Here is a 16,522-nt window from a genome sequence, read left to right as displayed (position 1 = left end):
TCTTTTAATGAACAAGAAGAGAGTTAATAACTATTAGGGCATGTACAGTTTTCGTCAAATTAAGTTAAATGTGGATTTTCACATCCAAGTTGAAATGCAGTAGCAAAGTAAGATATGTGGAACTGCAAATTGAAATGTATTTCACCAATACAATTTTAAAGTTGTTGTATAAAATTAATTCTCTTTCCGGTTGTAATCTGATATATGATTGTATGATTGTAAACATATCATCACTCGTTAGGATAATTCTTAACCGTTGATAACTAAGGGTGAAAAAAGGTTTGATGAGGTTGTTGAAAGTGGGTCAAAGAAGATGGAAGAAAATATGTATGTATTGTGAATTGCTATAAAAGGAAAGAGAAGAAAAGAGGAAACAGGGTGCTTCCAAATGGCGAGTAGGGCTGCAGCAAAAGAAGACAAACAAAATGTAGAAAGGTGAAGATGATGTGTTTTCTATCATCCATTTTTGGAATGCATGCATCCTTGTCATCCACCTTGGTGCCTTCATCAAATTCTGATAGTGATCATTATTATTGTGAGTGAGTGAGGTGAGAAAGAGACTTCCATTGATGTGTTTTTCTGAGGTGGATTTTGCTCATGCATTCAAGACCTTAGCTACAAAAAGTTGTGATCTTGTTGGAACAAGTGCTTCTTCTGTGTGTGGCTACCATTTCAGTATGGGGTTAACTCCCCAACTTTTAATTCATATCTTCCTTCCATTCCAAACCATCTACCACCATATCTTCATTTATTTAGACTCCATTACACTTTTTATTTTATCTATTACTTCTCAAAACATATTTCACTTCACAATCTTATTATCACTATAAATAATAACAATTATGATATGCTAAATACTCTCTATTTAAATCTTGTATTAACAATTTTTTTTTAAAATATATAAAATATAGTTTTAAAATATTATAATGTTGTAATAATATAATAATATTATGTAATTTTATGTTTTTTTTTGTCTTAGAAGTAAAGTTTCACACTTAATAACAATTAATGGTAGTCTTAGCATCAAAATCTTAAGATAAGAGTTTGAAAGAGCTATTCAAAAAGCTATTTTTTCAAAAGGCTCAGACAAAATCAGTGATGATGAGTGTTCACAGTCCAATCCTTATCTCTGCAATGAAGACATGTATTATTAAAGAGTCCATTAACCGTAATGTGCCAAGACATTTTCTGACATCAAGACAAAGTAAAAAGAATCAAAGAACAATAATTGGAGCATATGACAACAGTGGACGAGACCAGAGACAAAAGATTTTTCGACATGACAACAAGAGGTAAAAGATTTTTCAAGATAACAATAATTTAGAATCTGAATAATAATATAGACTTGTCTGAACAATAATGTAAATCTACTTGTCGTAAGCATTATAATGTGTCTATATAAAGAAGTTCTTCTATAGAAGAAGGACATAGTTGAGTAAAGAGTTCTAAGAAGCTTGTATGAAAGTTCTATTTATAAAATAAATTGTTTTCATCTTGAGCAATTATCTTTCATGATTTTTGTAAGTCATTACCATATATAGATAATTTTGATGAAAAACAAATACCTACAAATTGTAAAATATAAATTTAAAAATATTTAGATAAAGGATTAATAAGAGTCTCAAAGTCGTATATCTCATTATTATTATTATTATTATTATTATTATTATTATTATTATTATTATTATTATTATTATTATTATTATTTTTATTTTTATTTTTATTTTTATTTTTTTTGCTAATATTCCTTTAAGAATAGTAACAAAAGATGCCGAATCTTTTCTTAGGAAACAGGGAATTATAAAAATACAGAAAAATATATATCTATAGACCTTTCGGTGCAACATTCATAAATCACAAATCGTGGCATATACATACAAATTCACAAATAATATAAAAATAAAATAAAATAAAAACCTAAGAAGAATGCATAATATCTTACGTTTACATGTGCTAAAGGGCACCTGAAAACGTTGCTAGAGTTTGTGGTTGTGATTCACAGTGCTTCATTTTTGCACTAAATGCTTCGTCTTGTTCTTGTCATTCATCTTCAAACTTCCATGGATCAGTTGATTTTTCCTGGTCACATCCCAGGTTCTCATTTCCTCATCACCTTTCATTTTTTTCTTATCAATTTTCAATGGACTAAGTTTTCCTCACAAATTTTAAATGATATATCTTTTAACATTCTTTTATACTATATTTTTATTATTGTGTGAGATTGGAACGAGAGAATAAATATCCACCATAGTTTGAGATTAGAAATCCTAGTAAGAGATTATAAAGATATTGTATTTCATCCTTGTTGGTGAGATTAAGTGTTACCCTCATGGAGTGAGAGAAACAAATATTGTAATCTACTTTAATAGTGAAGACATTTTTTGAATTAATTCCTATGAGTTTTTATTTCTCAAATTGAGAAGGTTTTCCCAGACTACAAAATTTCGATGTTATTGTTTTATTTTACTTTATTTTCTTTTATTATAGACTAAATAATATATCACGCAGGTAATTATCTAATTAAATATATATATATATATATATATATATATATATATATATATATATATATATATATATATAACAAAACTACATCTCCATCCTTCAACTTTGTCCCTAGTTCAACCAAGCAACAATACCAAACTCCTCTGGCTTCACCATCTAAAACTAGACTGTTTCTTCCTCCACCTCCATATCTTCTTCTCCCACCTCTATAAACTTTTGATATTTCGAAAATATCCTTCTGTAATATTTCAGATTATGTAACCCAGAAGTCATTTTACAAATTCATAATTAACTTCCGGATTATGTAATTCGGAAGTCTTTTTTCAAGTGTATGAATATTTTTTGGATTACATAATCTGGAAGTCTAAATTAACTTCTGGATTATGTAATCCGGAAGTCTTTTTTCAAATGCGTCTCAAGATTACAAAATCCGGAAGCTTACATAATCTGGAAGCTACTTTCAAATTCAGACTTTTGAATTATATAATTTGGAATATCATTTTTTAAAAATATATTATGGATTACATAATCTGTAAGCTATTTTCAAATCCAAGTTACTTCCGGATTATGTAATCTGAAAATGGGGTGGCACAAGAAGAATAAAAAAGTCGTTTCAAGTTTCGTATGGGGGTGGCAGAAGAACCTATGGAGGTGCAGGAAGAAGCAGCCCTAAAACTATAATCAACGCATCCACAATATATTTCAAACTCTAAATATATTTTATGGATATCTTAGTAGGGCTTTTTCTTCCTGCACTCCCACAATTTCTTGGTGCACTCCTACAAATTTCAAAATGACTATTTGACCCTTTTTAAAGTGATTTCCATTATGTAATTTTTATAAAACACGCTTTCCAAAATTTTCAGAACGGGATTTTCGGAACATGATTTTTGGAATGGGATTTCAGAAATAAAATTTTTCAGAACACATGAAATACAAGTTTTTTGGAACAGAGTTTATGGAACTTTTTAAAATGCATATAATACCTTATGAAATGTGTTGTCTGAATTTAGTTTTCTAGAATATGTTTTTCAAAACAATTTTTTTTTCATGTGTTTTCTCTCTCTTCTTCTTCCTCTATAATATCTCCCTCTCTTCATCTTCTAGTGATGGTGCAGCAGTGGCAATGACAATGTGAGAGAGGATATTTTAGTCTTTTCAAATTAAAAGTTGGGGTGCAGTTAATAATGATGGAATACAGGAAGCAAAAATATCCTCTCTCACTGCTTCAAAAAACTATAGAGAAATTCAAAACACTGAAATTGAAAGCACTTTAAGATAAAAAACAAGTGGGACTCTAAAGAATGAGAAATCTCTTATTATTTTCATGTTTCTAAAAATGTTTACTTACAACATTTTCTTAAACTATTCTATGTTGATTTAACTTGATAAATTTCAGTTATGAGTACATAATAATTTTTAGTCTAAATCCATATTATATCTTTTCTTTTTTATAAGAACATAATCTTCAAGAGTTTGAGCTTATTAATTGAATTTTAATATATGTATGCATTTCTTCTTTTGTGATACATATAGAAAAGGTGTGTTAGTTTTCTTGAAGTGGAAAGAGTGAGATCTATGTGAATTTAAGTTTGATTTTTTCATATATTGATACCAAACTATTTATGAAAATCAGAAAGAGATTTACCTACAAAAGACTTTCTTATATTTAAGTCAGTTATTTGTAAAAAATATGAAGATCAAAGAGAGATTCTCATACAGAAAATTCTGTAAAGCTTAAATAATTTATTTGTAAAAAAAATCAATATTCAAGTTAATAAGAACTATTGAAAATAAAAAATGTATATAAATATTGAATGAATATTCCTATGACATCTCATTTGGTGAACATTAACAAAAATATATTATGTACCTCAGTCATTAAATATATCCCAATTGTTTGGATGTTAGATAGATATATTAACTATATTAAGTTATAATCAATCACATCTGAGTTTGACAGGAGTTTTATTAAAATATACTTGATTTGAATATTTTTTTGGAGGTTTCATCTCAAACTCATTTTTTTTAGCAAGTACTAGACATAAAATGTTGTTACACACTTAAAACAAAAGTCATCTTTTGAGTGAAAAAAGTATCACTTTCCTAATACATTGTTAATTTGATAAGAACAAAAAAGATCTAATCTTATCATTTTCCATAAGAAAATAAGAAACATAGCACTCATCTTTGAAGAAAAGAAGTGAAACTTAGGGAGTGGTAAAGAATCAACTTGTACATGCATATGATGTGATATAATACATGGAACATCCTTGTATTGCATCTCTCACAATCACCCTTTTCTCTTCTATGTAGAGGGAATCAATAACTTTGTCCACAGACAAAAGTTAAGAAACTAAAGTTGTCTATGACAGTTAAAATCTAATCTTCCACTTCCTCTCTATTCCTTTGAACAGCTCCAAAGTGTTTTACAAGAATGTCTGCAACAACAGGCACCAAATTCTTGCAAGGCACACCCTTCTTATACAACTCAGCTAAATGTGAATCACTTCCAATTCTCCCTCCCAGAAAAATATCCACACCTTCAGTGGCTTTACCATTCTCATCCCTAGCCATGCACCCCATGAAACCAATATCAGCAACCTGCACCTGACCACAGGTGTTGGGGCAACCAGTCCAATGCATTCTCACAGGCCTAGTCACAGCCACTTGCCTCTCCACTTCCTCAGTGACTTTCAATGCCCTGGCCTTTGTCTCAATTATGGCCTGCCCGCAAAACTGGTTACCCGTGCAAGCCACCAATGTTTTCATCAAAAGAGAAGGTTCTGGTGAAAACTTGTGTTTCAAGAGAGGCTCTTGGAGCAAGGCCTCAAGTTTTGAGTTGTCCACATTGGGGATTATTATGTTCTGCTCCACTGTTAGCCTCAGCTCACCACTGCCATATTCATCTGCCAAAAGGGCCAACTCATCCATCTCATCTGCTTGGATTCTACCAACTGGAATGTGAATACCAACATAGCTTAGACCCTCCTGTTTCTGTGGATGAACACCTAAGTAGTCTCTTCTTTCCCATTGTTTCTTAACCAGATCTTCCTGAGCTCTCTCCAGCTGCTTTCCTGCCATTCTTTTCTCCACCTCTGACCTGAATACTTCTATCCCCTGCATTTGCCAAACACTTATCACTTACTTGCCAACTAGATACATGACACTACAAAAAAATCATTATGAAACTATTTATATAACCATTTTACAGTTATTTACATGGTAAATATCTTGTTACTTTATTCTAAACAACAATGATTAATCCCAATTTAATATTTTATTACTAAAAAAGATTGTGATTTGGTTGTTTAGGAAAAATATGGTTGTCAAGATATATTTTAGTAATGTAGTAATGTAGTTGTCATGCCTATCTGTGTTTCTAATTCTAGAAGTCAAATAGCACCCAAGTGTCATGAATCATTTTCCTTCTATAAACTGCATTAGTTTTTGTTTAGATTGATTATAATTTTATTTATAAAAACTTTCATGTTAAGTACCAGTATGCAACTTGACAGATCAGTTAGGCTGACTAAATTAACTACAATTTAAAAAAGAAAATATTACAGTAAAAGTCAACTAAATAGATGCTAGAAAAAAGTGGCAAAATTTATAAGAGAATCCACTTACGAGTTCATCAATCAACCACATCATTCTTGTTTTCTGTCTGTTCCCTCTGAAGCCAAGGTCCCTATATGCCTCAAGAACTGCTTTACAAACTGGGATTACATCATCTGCAGAGACCCAGGCATCAAGTGGAATTGCTTCAGCACATCTCTTGGCACTAAAGAAACCACCAACCAGTAAGTTGAATCCAAAACGACCATCCTTATTGTTAGCAGGCATGTAAGCCAGATCATTGATGTGGGGATGCTCAAACAGATCGTGGGATCCCACCACACACACATTCCACTTCCTAGGCCTGCACAATTTCAAAGATTGAACCTAAGGACCCCACACCAATGCTCAGATTATAAAATGTAAAGAAGTTGTTTTCTTCCACAAGTTAAAATTAGTTTGAGTTAAAAATAAGATTTTGGACAAGCTAGTAGGAAATAGCTTCATGTTTCCTTGTTATTTTTTTCTACTAGAAGTGGTTATGAAGAACTTTTTCCACACATACTCTTTAAGTGCATACTTACAAGTTTGACATGGCTGGGTTGCCAAGTGAATTGGCAGTGATGAATTGAGATAACAAGTTGTTGTAAGGTCTAGTATCAACAATCTCATCAGGGTCAATGCCAGCAAGAGGGTTACCCACAGAGTTTCTCACATTGTCCATGCCACTCTGCAGACTTGTCAAACCAACTTCTGCTAGTCCCTTAAGAATTTCTGGCACATCAGGTAGCACCACACCTCTAATTTGCCAATTCTGCCTCGTTGTTACATCAGCACACCCATCTTTTCCATACTTCCTGATCACACTCGCCAAATATCGAGTCTGAGAGCTAGTTGTCACCCCATTTGGAAGCTTCAGCCTCATCATAAACCTACCATCTGGTTTTGCAAATGAAAAGATATTTCAAGCACTTATAATAGTGCTGAAACTAAATTTTGTTCTTAACCCTGAGTTTGAAATGCAATTAACTTAAACATCAACAACTTATGTGGTCCACTCGGTTTGAGACTCTAGATATATTCAGATAAACTTCCCATAAAATACTTATGTTATGATATGAATTAAGTTTCTCTTATAAGTTAACATAGCCTAGTATAGGTTAAAAGTATAATTTAAAAAAGCTATATAGAAGAGTTTTTATAAATTGACTTGTGTACTACACTAATTCTAAGTCATGGAAAGAATTTAATCCATTTGGGTTTCAAGCTTTCTTTCTTTTTGGATTACTTTACAGAAAAAATTATCCATATGCAGGATTTCAAAGATGTAGCATTCAACTCTTGGTTTTCACTAATCATGACATATTGAGAGTCTAGAGACATTGATACGACATAGATTCAGATATACGTATAATTGTATGATACTGAAACACGAATTTATATATTATACAATAAGTTTAAATTTTTTAAAAAGTAATATATTTCTCCTTTTAAAATTGTATTAGAATCTTGCTAGAATTGTAAAAAATCCAAAAGATGGAGTGGTGGTGAAGCCAACCAAAAGGAAGTTGAAAAAGGTGAAACTTACAGTGATGCTTTCTCCTATGAAAAAGGCCAAGCCACTTGAGTCTAACATCAATATCATCCTTAGTGTGCTTGGAGCTCTCAATTTCCTCAAGGGACATCTTAGCCAAATCCTCAATCCCACCTTCCATGAAAAGCTTCATGGGGTCTTTCTCAAGCTTCACCTTTTCCTGAGGGCTGATGCCCCCCCTGTACTCTTCCTTCAAAACCCAGAACCCATCTCTCTCCTCCACTCTAGGCTCCAACCTGGACGCCTCCACCGTCTCTGAGGCAGCCGGAGCCGCCGTGGGCGTGGCACAGAGCAGTGTCTTGGAGCGAGAGCTGGGGCAGCATGGAGGGGCCAGAAAACGAACAGAAAAAGAAGACATTGGAAGGAAGGTGTGTTGAGAATGATTGAAGGTTGCTGCAATGGCGGTTTGAGAGAAGAGTGTGCATTTTTGTAGGACGAGAGGAGCAGAGTGAACAAGGACCTTACAACCAAGGAAGAGCTTATCTTCCTCGGACTCTTCGGTGCTACCAAGGGTCACTTCCTCCTCCTAACACTCTTTTCTTCATCTTTTTCAAAGTTTAACTAAAACATTTTAAAATAGAATCTTAGAAATATTACAACTTGTACCATATTATAATTACAAAGAATAATACTTTTTATTAAAATAAAGTAATTTTGAAATTGTATTTAAAATCAAAATATATATTGGTGTCTCTTAATTTACAATTATTAAAGTAATTTTTTAAAAAAATAATAATGTAAACTTTTTCTACAATTGTTCAAAATGATAAATATTATTGAAGTTTTTTATTGAAGTTTTTTATATGCATGTAATCGAGAATGTCGTCACGAATGAATAACTTTCTTAATCCAAACACAAATAGTAAATTCATACTTAACTATAACTAAGTTAGTTAGTTGTAAATTGTGATTAAGGTACGATTGGGTTTTCTTTTGGACTCATGAGCGGATTCATGATAATTGAGACTCATCCAAAAGGTATAAATACCAGAGGAAGCCAAGTGTCAAATGTAATTTTTTTCTCTCGACTCATCTTTATATTGTACTTAGACTAACTTGATTGTCTAAATGTTCTCGTATGCCAATACAGTCCTATATCGCTCAGGAATCGAGATGGACAATTTATATACTCCCTCCTCCCTTCCCCCTTTGAGGCACTTTTTAAGGACAAAACAGTGATGGAGCACGACCTCCAAAGCAGACAATGCAAGTATACTTTTTCGGATTTAGTAGTTTCTTTAAAATAAAATAAAAAGTTTTTTTAAGTGAAAATTATGCAGAATTTAAAAGATTTTATGCTAATTGTGCGCCCACGGTTTGTCTCTTCTTTTCTTTTTATATTTCCTTAGTTTCGGACATTTGCGGTTCATTCATTGTATGCGGCTACATGCAACCGTTTCAAAATGAACACCACAAAACAGGACTTACTTCAACATACTTTATAATATAGGTTAAATACATTTGTCCACGTGAAAATGTTTTTTTCTTCTAATTTAAATTTTAATATTTATAAGAAGAAATTTGTTAAAATACCATTATTTTTTTACCCAACAAACGAATTTTATATTATAATTAATGAGATATTCTTCATAAATCTCAAGATAAAAAATAAATCGTTCCATTTTTATAACATTTTAATATCTTAATTGACGTAAAAAATCTATAATAGTTTTTTTATTACATGCATGTGAGAGATATAAAAAGTTTATAGTATAGACGAAAATAGTTTGAGATGAAAGATAAAATATATTTAACTAATAAAATGAGAAAAGAAAAAAGAAGAAGCCAATTTGAAATAGAACTCAGAGAGCACGAGTCACGTTTGCAACTTGGGTTATATCTATTCAATTATTTTAAGAAGTAATTATTGATGAATAGTACTTTTAAAATAATTAAAATTTATTTATTTATTGAATTTAATAATATCTTAAACATTTACTTAATCATAAATTATGAGAAACATGTGCTAAAAGTATGACCAATCTTGTGGGTAAGAGACAGATGGCTCCATAAACCTTACGAGTTTGCCAAGAGCCAAAGCTGAACCATGTGGAACTATAAGACATGTCTATGCATCATTTCACCACTTTTTTTTAAAAAAATAGATTATATTTTTATCTTTTCTTTATTTATTGTTTTCAAAATTTTAGATCCTGTTGATTATTATTTTTATCAATTATAATAATATTTTTCTACAAGAGTTGAAGTACCTTTAAAATATCTTATTTTATTTATTATTTATTGATAAAAAATTAATTATAATAATTTTAAATGATGTTTAATTAGTTTACTCAGTTATTTATAAAGTACAGACACTTCTCTTAAATTGTGTGTCCGTATCAGACACATGTATCAGTATAATTTCTTAGTTAATAAAAACTTATATAATAAATTTTTTGAAATTTTAGAAAATTAATGTATTTTTCTTTTTTAAAATTGTATTAGAATCGTGCTAGAATTATCAGAAATCTAATAAATATTTTTTTAATTAAACACTTCATTGACACGTGTTCTACAAGTGTCGATATCTGATACGTGTGTCCGACACGGACACACACTATTTAAAAGGAGCGTCGAAGTGTCCAAGCCTCTCATATCTATATTCAAGATAAAACTATATATCACTGAATTGCTACAGCGGTCACCAAATGAAAGTAATACAATAGATTAAATGAATTAATCACGTTATTTAATTATAAAATCTTGATAAATGATTTCACAGAAAGACCAAACAAGTAATATGAAGGCCTGAAAATACTTATGGATCATAGGTAAATATGATGTCACAACTCAAGAACAAATGAATAAGATGAAGAACTACAGATTAATAACTCCTCCAATTTTTCATCTATTGTTCATAATTTGTAGACACTGAAAAAGCTCGAGATCATCAAAACAACATGAAGGTATAATGTATTATTGAGTGAAACATCTGGTGATTCTAATAGATTTTCAGTTTTTCGCCCACAATATACAAGAAATGTCCAGATATCCATTGTGTGACTTCTAAATGATCAGATAAAAGCACTAAAACTAAGAATAAATATGGATTTGCACTTCTACAGAAACGAGTTTAAAACTGAAGTGTGAAGTCTTTCTGTATAAAAAACATCAATGAGTTGGCCTTTGAAACTAGGCATTAATAAAGCCATGCCACATTCATTGCCATATTCATTCCTAAAGTTCTAGCTAAGCTCAGCTAAGTGAAGCTAATTCAGATAGAGAAGAGATACCATTTGGTGCATGCTACACAAAAATGACTTCAAACTTGGCACAAGGATTGTTCTCCAAGTGACTCCTGAAATCAGCATCACCTTTGAAGCTGAAGGTATAAAGAGCTTGTCTCTGTGTCAAGCCAATTGGGTATATTTTGTAGAGTTTCAAATCAGTACCCCCTCTTATAACTTCAGGCCTTTCAGTCTTCCATACAGGTACATGATTCTTGGATGTGAACTTCAAAACAACAGCAGCCTTCACAGAATCCAGAGTTAAATTGCCAGACCTGCCATTTCGCATTAGAATCATAAGTTCTCATTGTGTTATTTCAAGAGCCGTAATGGAAACAGTCACAATTACAATTGGTTTGTTCATAGTATATAAGTGGATACAAATCTCACTTTATAAGTCAGTTTTATAGCGTTGAACTAGGCTTAAAGTCCACTTCTTAATAATAAGATATTTTTTTTCTTTGAGAGCTTTTATTCTTTGCCAAGTAACCAAGAGAGGCCATAAAGTTTGATGACTATAGGCTAAAGTAAATAGATACCTTAGGTAAATGGACTCCATTTCAAACCTTCCCCTTTCTCTCACATAGATATGGTATACAGTTTGTAGCCCTCTAGTGCACTTGCAAGGACGTCTCTTAAAGCTTGGACTCTTTTCTTCCTTCTCTCTACTCACTGTGGCCAAGTGAATGCAAAGGCGGCACGACGAATGTACAGCCGCCATATCCACAAGGGCCTTGAAGGAATCAGATGGACCCTCATACTTCCACCTATATCAATAACATAATTCAGGATACATCCTAGTGATCACAAAATCCATTAACATTTTTAAACCAGATAAACTCAAAAAACAGTAAACATCAAACTACCAAGATTTATACTAAAAACATATCCAATTGTGGAGCGAAAAGGGAAGTAACTCAAACAATTTCTTCCTCTTCAGTATTTAATTTACCTCAATGATTGATTATATGCTTCTGGATTTTCTGATAGGTATCTCATGGTCTTTGCAACAGACTCAACATCCTCTATTTCTTTAATATGTAAAATTGAACCAGGAGAAGGAGCAAAGTCCTGAATGTTTGGAGCACCAACAACCACAGGGACAGTTCCTACAGAAAAAGAGATTGATATCAAGAACATGCATTATAAAGTGGGTTCTTCTGATATTTCAATTGTGAAAAATTTAAGAAACCAGAAGGAAATGCATTTTGCATGCTGAAGCATCCAGAATACAAGAATACAGTTGATTTACATTAATATATTATCACATGTTAGAGAAAAAAATGTCTTTCAGGAAATTATTGTAAATATCCACTTCATTCACAGTATAATTTCTTGAATTTATACCAACAGTAGACAATTTTAAGTTCATTCACAAATGCAGAGTATATTGCCAATTATAACACGTTCAAATAATTTATTTTTTTTAAGAATTTCATTATTTGAACATAAAAAAAAAATTGACAGTATAAGTTACATAGAAAGTATACATACATCTCGAAAATTCACCATAAAATCAAAGGAACAACATTTTGTTGTCTAATTTTTGTGCTCAAGATTGAGTATTCAATTCCAATTCAACAGAAAATCTTAGATGTAAGAAAATTTGATGGGATGTAAGAGCCAAACTAAAATGTTTGTGTAGCCCGTGAAGAACTAGTGTTATATTAATAAATATATATAGTAAAATGCAAGAGAATGGAGATAAAATATATATACATATCCATACCAGCAACAAGGGATTGGAAGAATTTTTCAGTTACATAATCTTCCTCATTAGAATTCTCAAATGCTAAGCTAAACTTGTAGTGCTTCAGGGCTTCCACTTTGCTCACTGCAATAGAATAAGATAATAACCACAATTCATTAACAAATAAGAACAGCATCACATAATCTTTGGAGCTTTGGAAGTCACTGACTCAAGCAGAGTAATTTCCTAAAACTTTAAAATCAATTAGTCATAAATCAATCAGACCATTCTTGGATTTTGCATAAGAACAGTTATAATTGAGATTCGTAATGTTGAGTTGTGAACATAGTTTGTTCATGTCCCTTCTAAAAATATAAAAAAAAAAGTTCTAAGACCATGCTATCAGGTTCAACAAAAATTAGAAAAGCTTTTGACCAAAAAAAAAAAAGTTATCCCTACAAAACCAGAAGCATTTGCAGGCACATTACAGACATGTTACAATCTTTTAGTGTCTAAATTCTGCAATTAAATTGCTTTCTCACTCTTTTTCAGAGCAAAATAAGAAGCAAGCATTAATATACAAAGTTCAATTTCAAAAGTCATCTTCTAAAAGGTAGAAGAAACACTAAACAAGGTCAGATCTGCAAGTGCAATTTCGACTAGAAAACATCTATAATAATATTAACAGGGTTCAAAGATCACTAATAAATATTGAAGTTGAATCTATAAAGATATTATAGTGTACCTCTTCCATCACGGTTCCTATGACAACCACCATAAGAATCAATCTTGATGTTTAATTTTTCAAGGGCCTCAAGAGCTTGCAACCGGAAATTTCGAGCACCACAATTGGAAATGAATGCAGCTGCAAGAGCAGCTTCAGTTTTTGGCTGCACTGGTGCCATCATATCATACTCAGCCCATGAAAAATATCCAACAGGAACATCCGATGATAGACTGGTTGTCATTATAATGTTATATCCCCTCCTAGTACAAAAAAGACATTGTAATATTAGTTTCATTATTGACATTTGAAAAAAAAAATTGAAATGGATTACTCTGTCCACTTTAACAGAGAAAAAAAAAAAAGAAAAATCAATGAACAAAAGTAAAGACAGTAGCTAGATTTACAATGATATTATCACATGCAAAGAAAAGTAGGCTTCTAATGAAGTAACACTTTACAACAGTGCTTACCCACCGTCTTGCCATGGCAATATTGTTCTCAGCATAGTATTTTGCCGATTCCATTGATCGCAGAACGCTAGCTGTTCCACTTGGTTGAGGTAACCCAAATGCAGCATCTGGCTTCTTATCCCCACTAAACCCAAATTTACATCCAATTGAACACGTCTTCCACTCCTGCATTTGAATGAACCACAATTTAAGATCGACAAGAAGAATAAAAGGGACTTCGTGATTATAAGGAAAACTATAAGGAGGTTCATGAATTACTTCTTGACCTATCAGCATTGAGCAAACTTCCCCACAAAGGGATTTGGATTGAATAACAAGATAAGGTGTTGTTAAAGTGTGAAACAGCAAACTTTACCAAATAAAGATCCACCACAATGAGTCGGAGGATCCTGTTATTCAACAGCAGGAGAGGAAACAAATCCCCCAAGTAAAGACCAAAATAACAAAAGCCGAGTAATTCTTCAACACCACCCTCAAGAACAATGTGACCATGTGTACATTCATGACCATGCTATACGACATAAATCTACCACTAAAGCAGCAACAAAAAGCCTTTTCGCACTAGGTGAAGTCAGCTACATGGTCATCCAACATCATTCAACTCGGTTAAAGATCAAATTTTCAGAGTTAACAACTTCCCCCACTACCCTTATTGGTCTCTGCCACCCCTCATTCACAAGACTAAAAAACATGCAATCTGATGTCCTGATCAAAGCTCTAATGGCCTTCTATGTACATATTCAAACCACTTTAACCAATTTTCTATCATCTTTTCCTCCTACACCAATATCTTCTCTTGAGCTAAATACCAACCAAGTGAGAATCAACTAAAAGTCCAAAAAAAATCTAGGACAAGATGCTTAAACTAACTATACTTTTAATTAAAAAATGAACAACAAAAAGAAGACAATAAAAACAGAATTAACCAAACCTGGACAGCTCTAGAAACAAAAACAGGGTCTTTGGAAAAGTCCCTCGAATACGTGACAGCATCCTCCCTCTCCAACCATTCCTCACAACTATCCGATTCAGAATTCCGATCAGGAGCCACCAACCCACCCATCCCCAAATCGTCACCTTCAACGACCGCACGAGAGCGGTAGAACAAGTCAGCGAGGGTGTCAACCATGGCAGCGTTTTTTGCCATATCCAACCTACCCAGAAACGCGATCTCCGCAATGACCACAAAGGCCACAACAAGAGGCATTAGATTGCTCCATTTCCTCTTTGGGTTGCCACCCGGAGCCAAAACGGGCATGCTCTCTTGTTGGGCACCCTCTGTTCTTGAACGTCGAAGATTCGTGACCAGACCCATCATTCGATTGCGCCTCCAACTCCCAATTCCGCAAAAGAAAACAAAAATGAAAGGGAAACGGAATAATTTGGCGTTATGGGCAGGATTCCATGATGGGGGGTGCTTGTTAAAGGAAAAAAAATGACAAAAAAACACAGCTTTTATGTTGTTGTTTTTGTTGTTCTTATATGGTGGATGGTTCCCTAAAAGGAGAAAAAATTGCAGCGTTTGAGTTAGCAGCCGAAGTGGCTTAGATTTTTCATATTCAAAGTCTATGGGTATGGTGAAACTAAGTGGAACCAAGAATCAACGCAAAAACAAAAGAACCTGAAAAAACACAACTACAAAAGCCTCCTAAAATGCTGTTCCTAAATTTCTGACTATCAACAACCGGGTTTTGTTAACGGTAATTTGTCTCAAATTTACTTTTGGGCTTCCCACTTCTGTTCTATTGGGTCCATTTTTTTTAATTTTAGATTTAATTACTTTTTTTCTATTATTTATTTTTTCATTTCCTCTCATCTTTCATACTTGATCTAATTTATTTTGTTTCAATATTTGTTAATATAGTTTCACATCATCAAAATCAATGATAATTTATATTTTTTTTTTCATCAGAACGTTTTTAAGAACAAAATCATGATAAAACATCAATATTTAAAATAAATAATTGATAATTATTCAAAAAATATTATTTATAAGGTTTTTTTTTTTAAATCAATCTAATGTGTTTTCTCAAGTTCAAAATAATGATACAAATACAATATTTTTCTTATAACATTGATGAATATTTAGTTAAAGTACAAAATTGTATTATTTTAAATTAAGTGTGAATATTTATAATAATGAGACGAAGTTAAAGTAACTAATGAGATTAAAATGATAAAAGGTTGAATTAATCTTCAATTGTCTGAAATATTTAATTACATAATAGATTTATTGATTTTTCCAATGACTATTTTAAAAATTATACCCATGATGAATTCTAATTGATTCACAATGTTTTTACACCCACAATATAAATAATCATTAAGCTTATTTGAATTTTCATATATTTTTGGTGTTATTTGCCGATAAAAGTAGAGTTTCATTACACTATCCTCCAATTTAAGTTGTCTTTGTATTATTTATAGTAATTTTTTTAAGAGATAATATTTTTTTTGTAGAAAACTAGATGCCTTAAATAATTAGACAAGAAGAGATCAAAGGGATGAGATTCTGTGTTTTTAAAGATAATTTTTAAAATTTAAATACATAATTTTTGTCTCTTCGTATTTGCTTTGGTTTAAAGCAAGGAACAAACAATAGATGAAGATAATGATAAGTAATAATTAATTAAATTATGGTTGTCATCATCACAGAAGTGAAATTTCCTTTTATAATTCTTAGTTTCTATTTTCTGATGATGAAAATTGAAATTTTATCTTGTTGATGGTTATTTCTCTGAACTTGTTTTT

The 16,522-nt window shown here is 31.9% G+C and overlaps 2 protein-coding genes across 2 annotated transcripts; both read right to left on the bottom strand.

The window, feature by feature from the left end:
* Window positions 1-4,689: 4,689 nt before the first annotated feature.
* Window positions 4,690-8,783, bottom strand: LOC137808745 (ferredoxin--nitrite reductase, chloroplastic). Its single transcript, XM_068610013.1, has 4 exons — window positions 7,652-8,783; window positions 6,648-7,002; window positions 6,136-6,427; window positions 4,690-5,625 (listed from the first exon to the last, which is right to left on the bottom strand). The coding sequence occupies exons 1-4, from the start codon at window positions 8,013-8,015 to the stop codon at window positions 4,888-4,890; spliced, it is 1,749 nt and encodes a 582-aa protein (XP_068466114.1). The 5' UTR covers window positions 8,016-8,783; the 3' UTR covers window positions 4,690-4,887.
* Window positions 8,784-10,544: 1,761 nt separating this feature from the next.
* On the bottom strand, window positions 10,545-15,489 carry LOC137808744 (glycoprotein 3-alpha-L-fucosyltransferase A). The gene is made up of 7 exons (XM_068610012.1): window positions 14,703-15,489; window positions 13,776-13,936; window positions 13,320-13,561; window positions 12,614-12,718; window positions 11,837-11,993; window positions 11,424-11,651; window positions 10,545-11,159 (listed from the first exon to the last, which is right to left on the bottom strand). The coding sequence occupies exons 1-7, from the start codon at window positions 15,087-15,089 to the stop codon at window positions 10,904-10,906; spliced, it is 1,536 nt and encodes a 511-aa protein (XP_068466113.1). The 5' UTR covers window positions 15,090-15,489; the 3' UTR covers window positions 10,545-10,903.
* Window positions 15,490-16,522: the final 1,033 nt, after the last annotated feature.

Source organism: Phaseolus vulgaris, chromosome 3, assembly GCF_000499845.2.
Source record: "Phaseolus vulgaris cultivar G19833 chromosome 3, P. vulgaris v2.0, whole genome shotgun sequence".
Lineage (NCBI taxonomy): Eukaryota > Viridiplantae > Streptophyta > Magnoliopsida > Fabales > Fabaceae > Phaseolus > Phaseolus vulgaris.
Note: the sequence above shows the minus strand (reverse complement) of the source record. Positions and strands in the feature narration are given on the sequence as shown.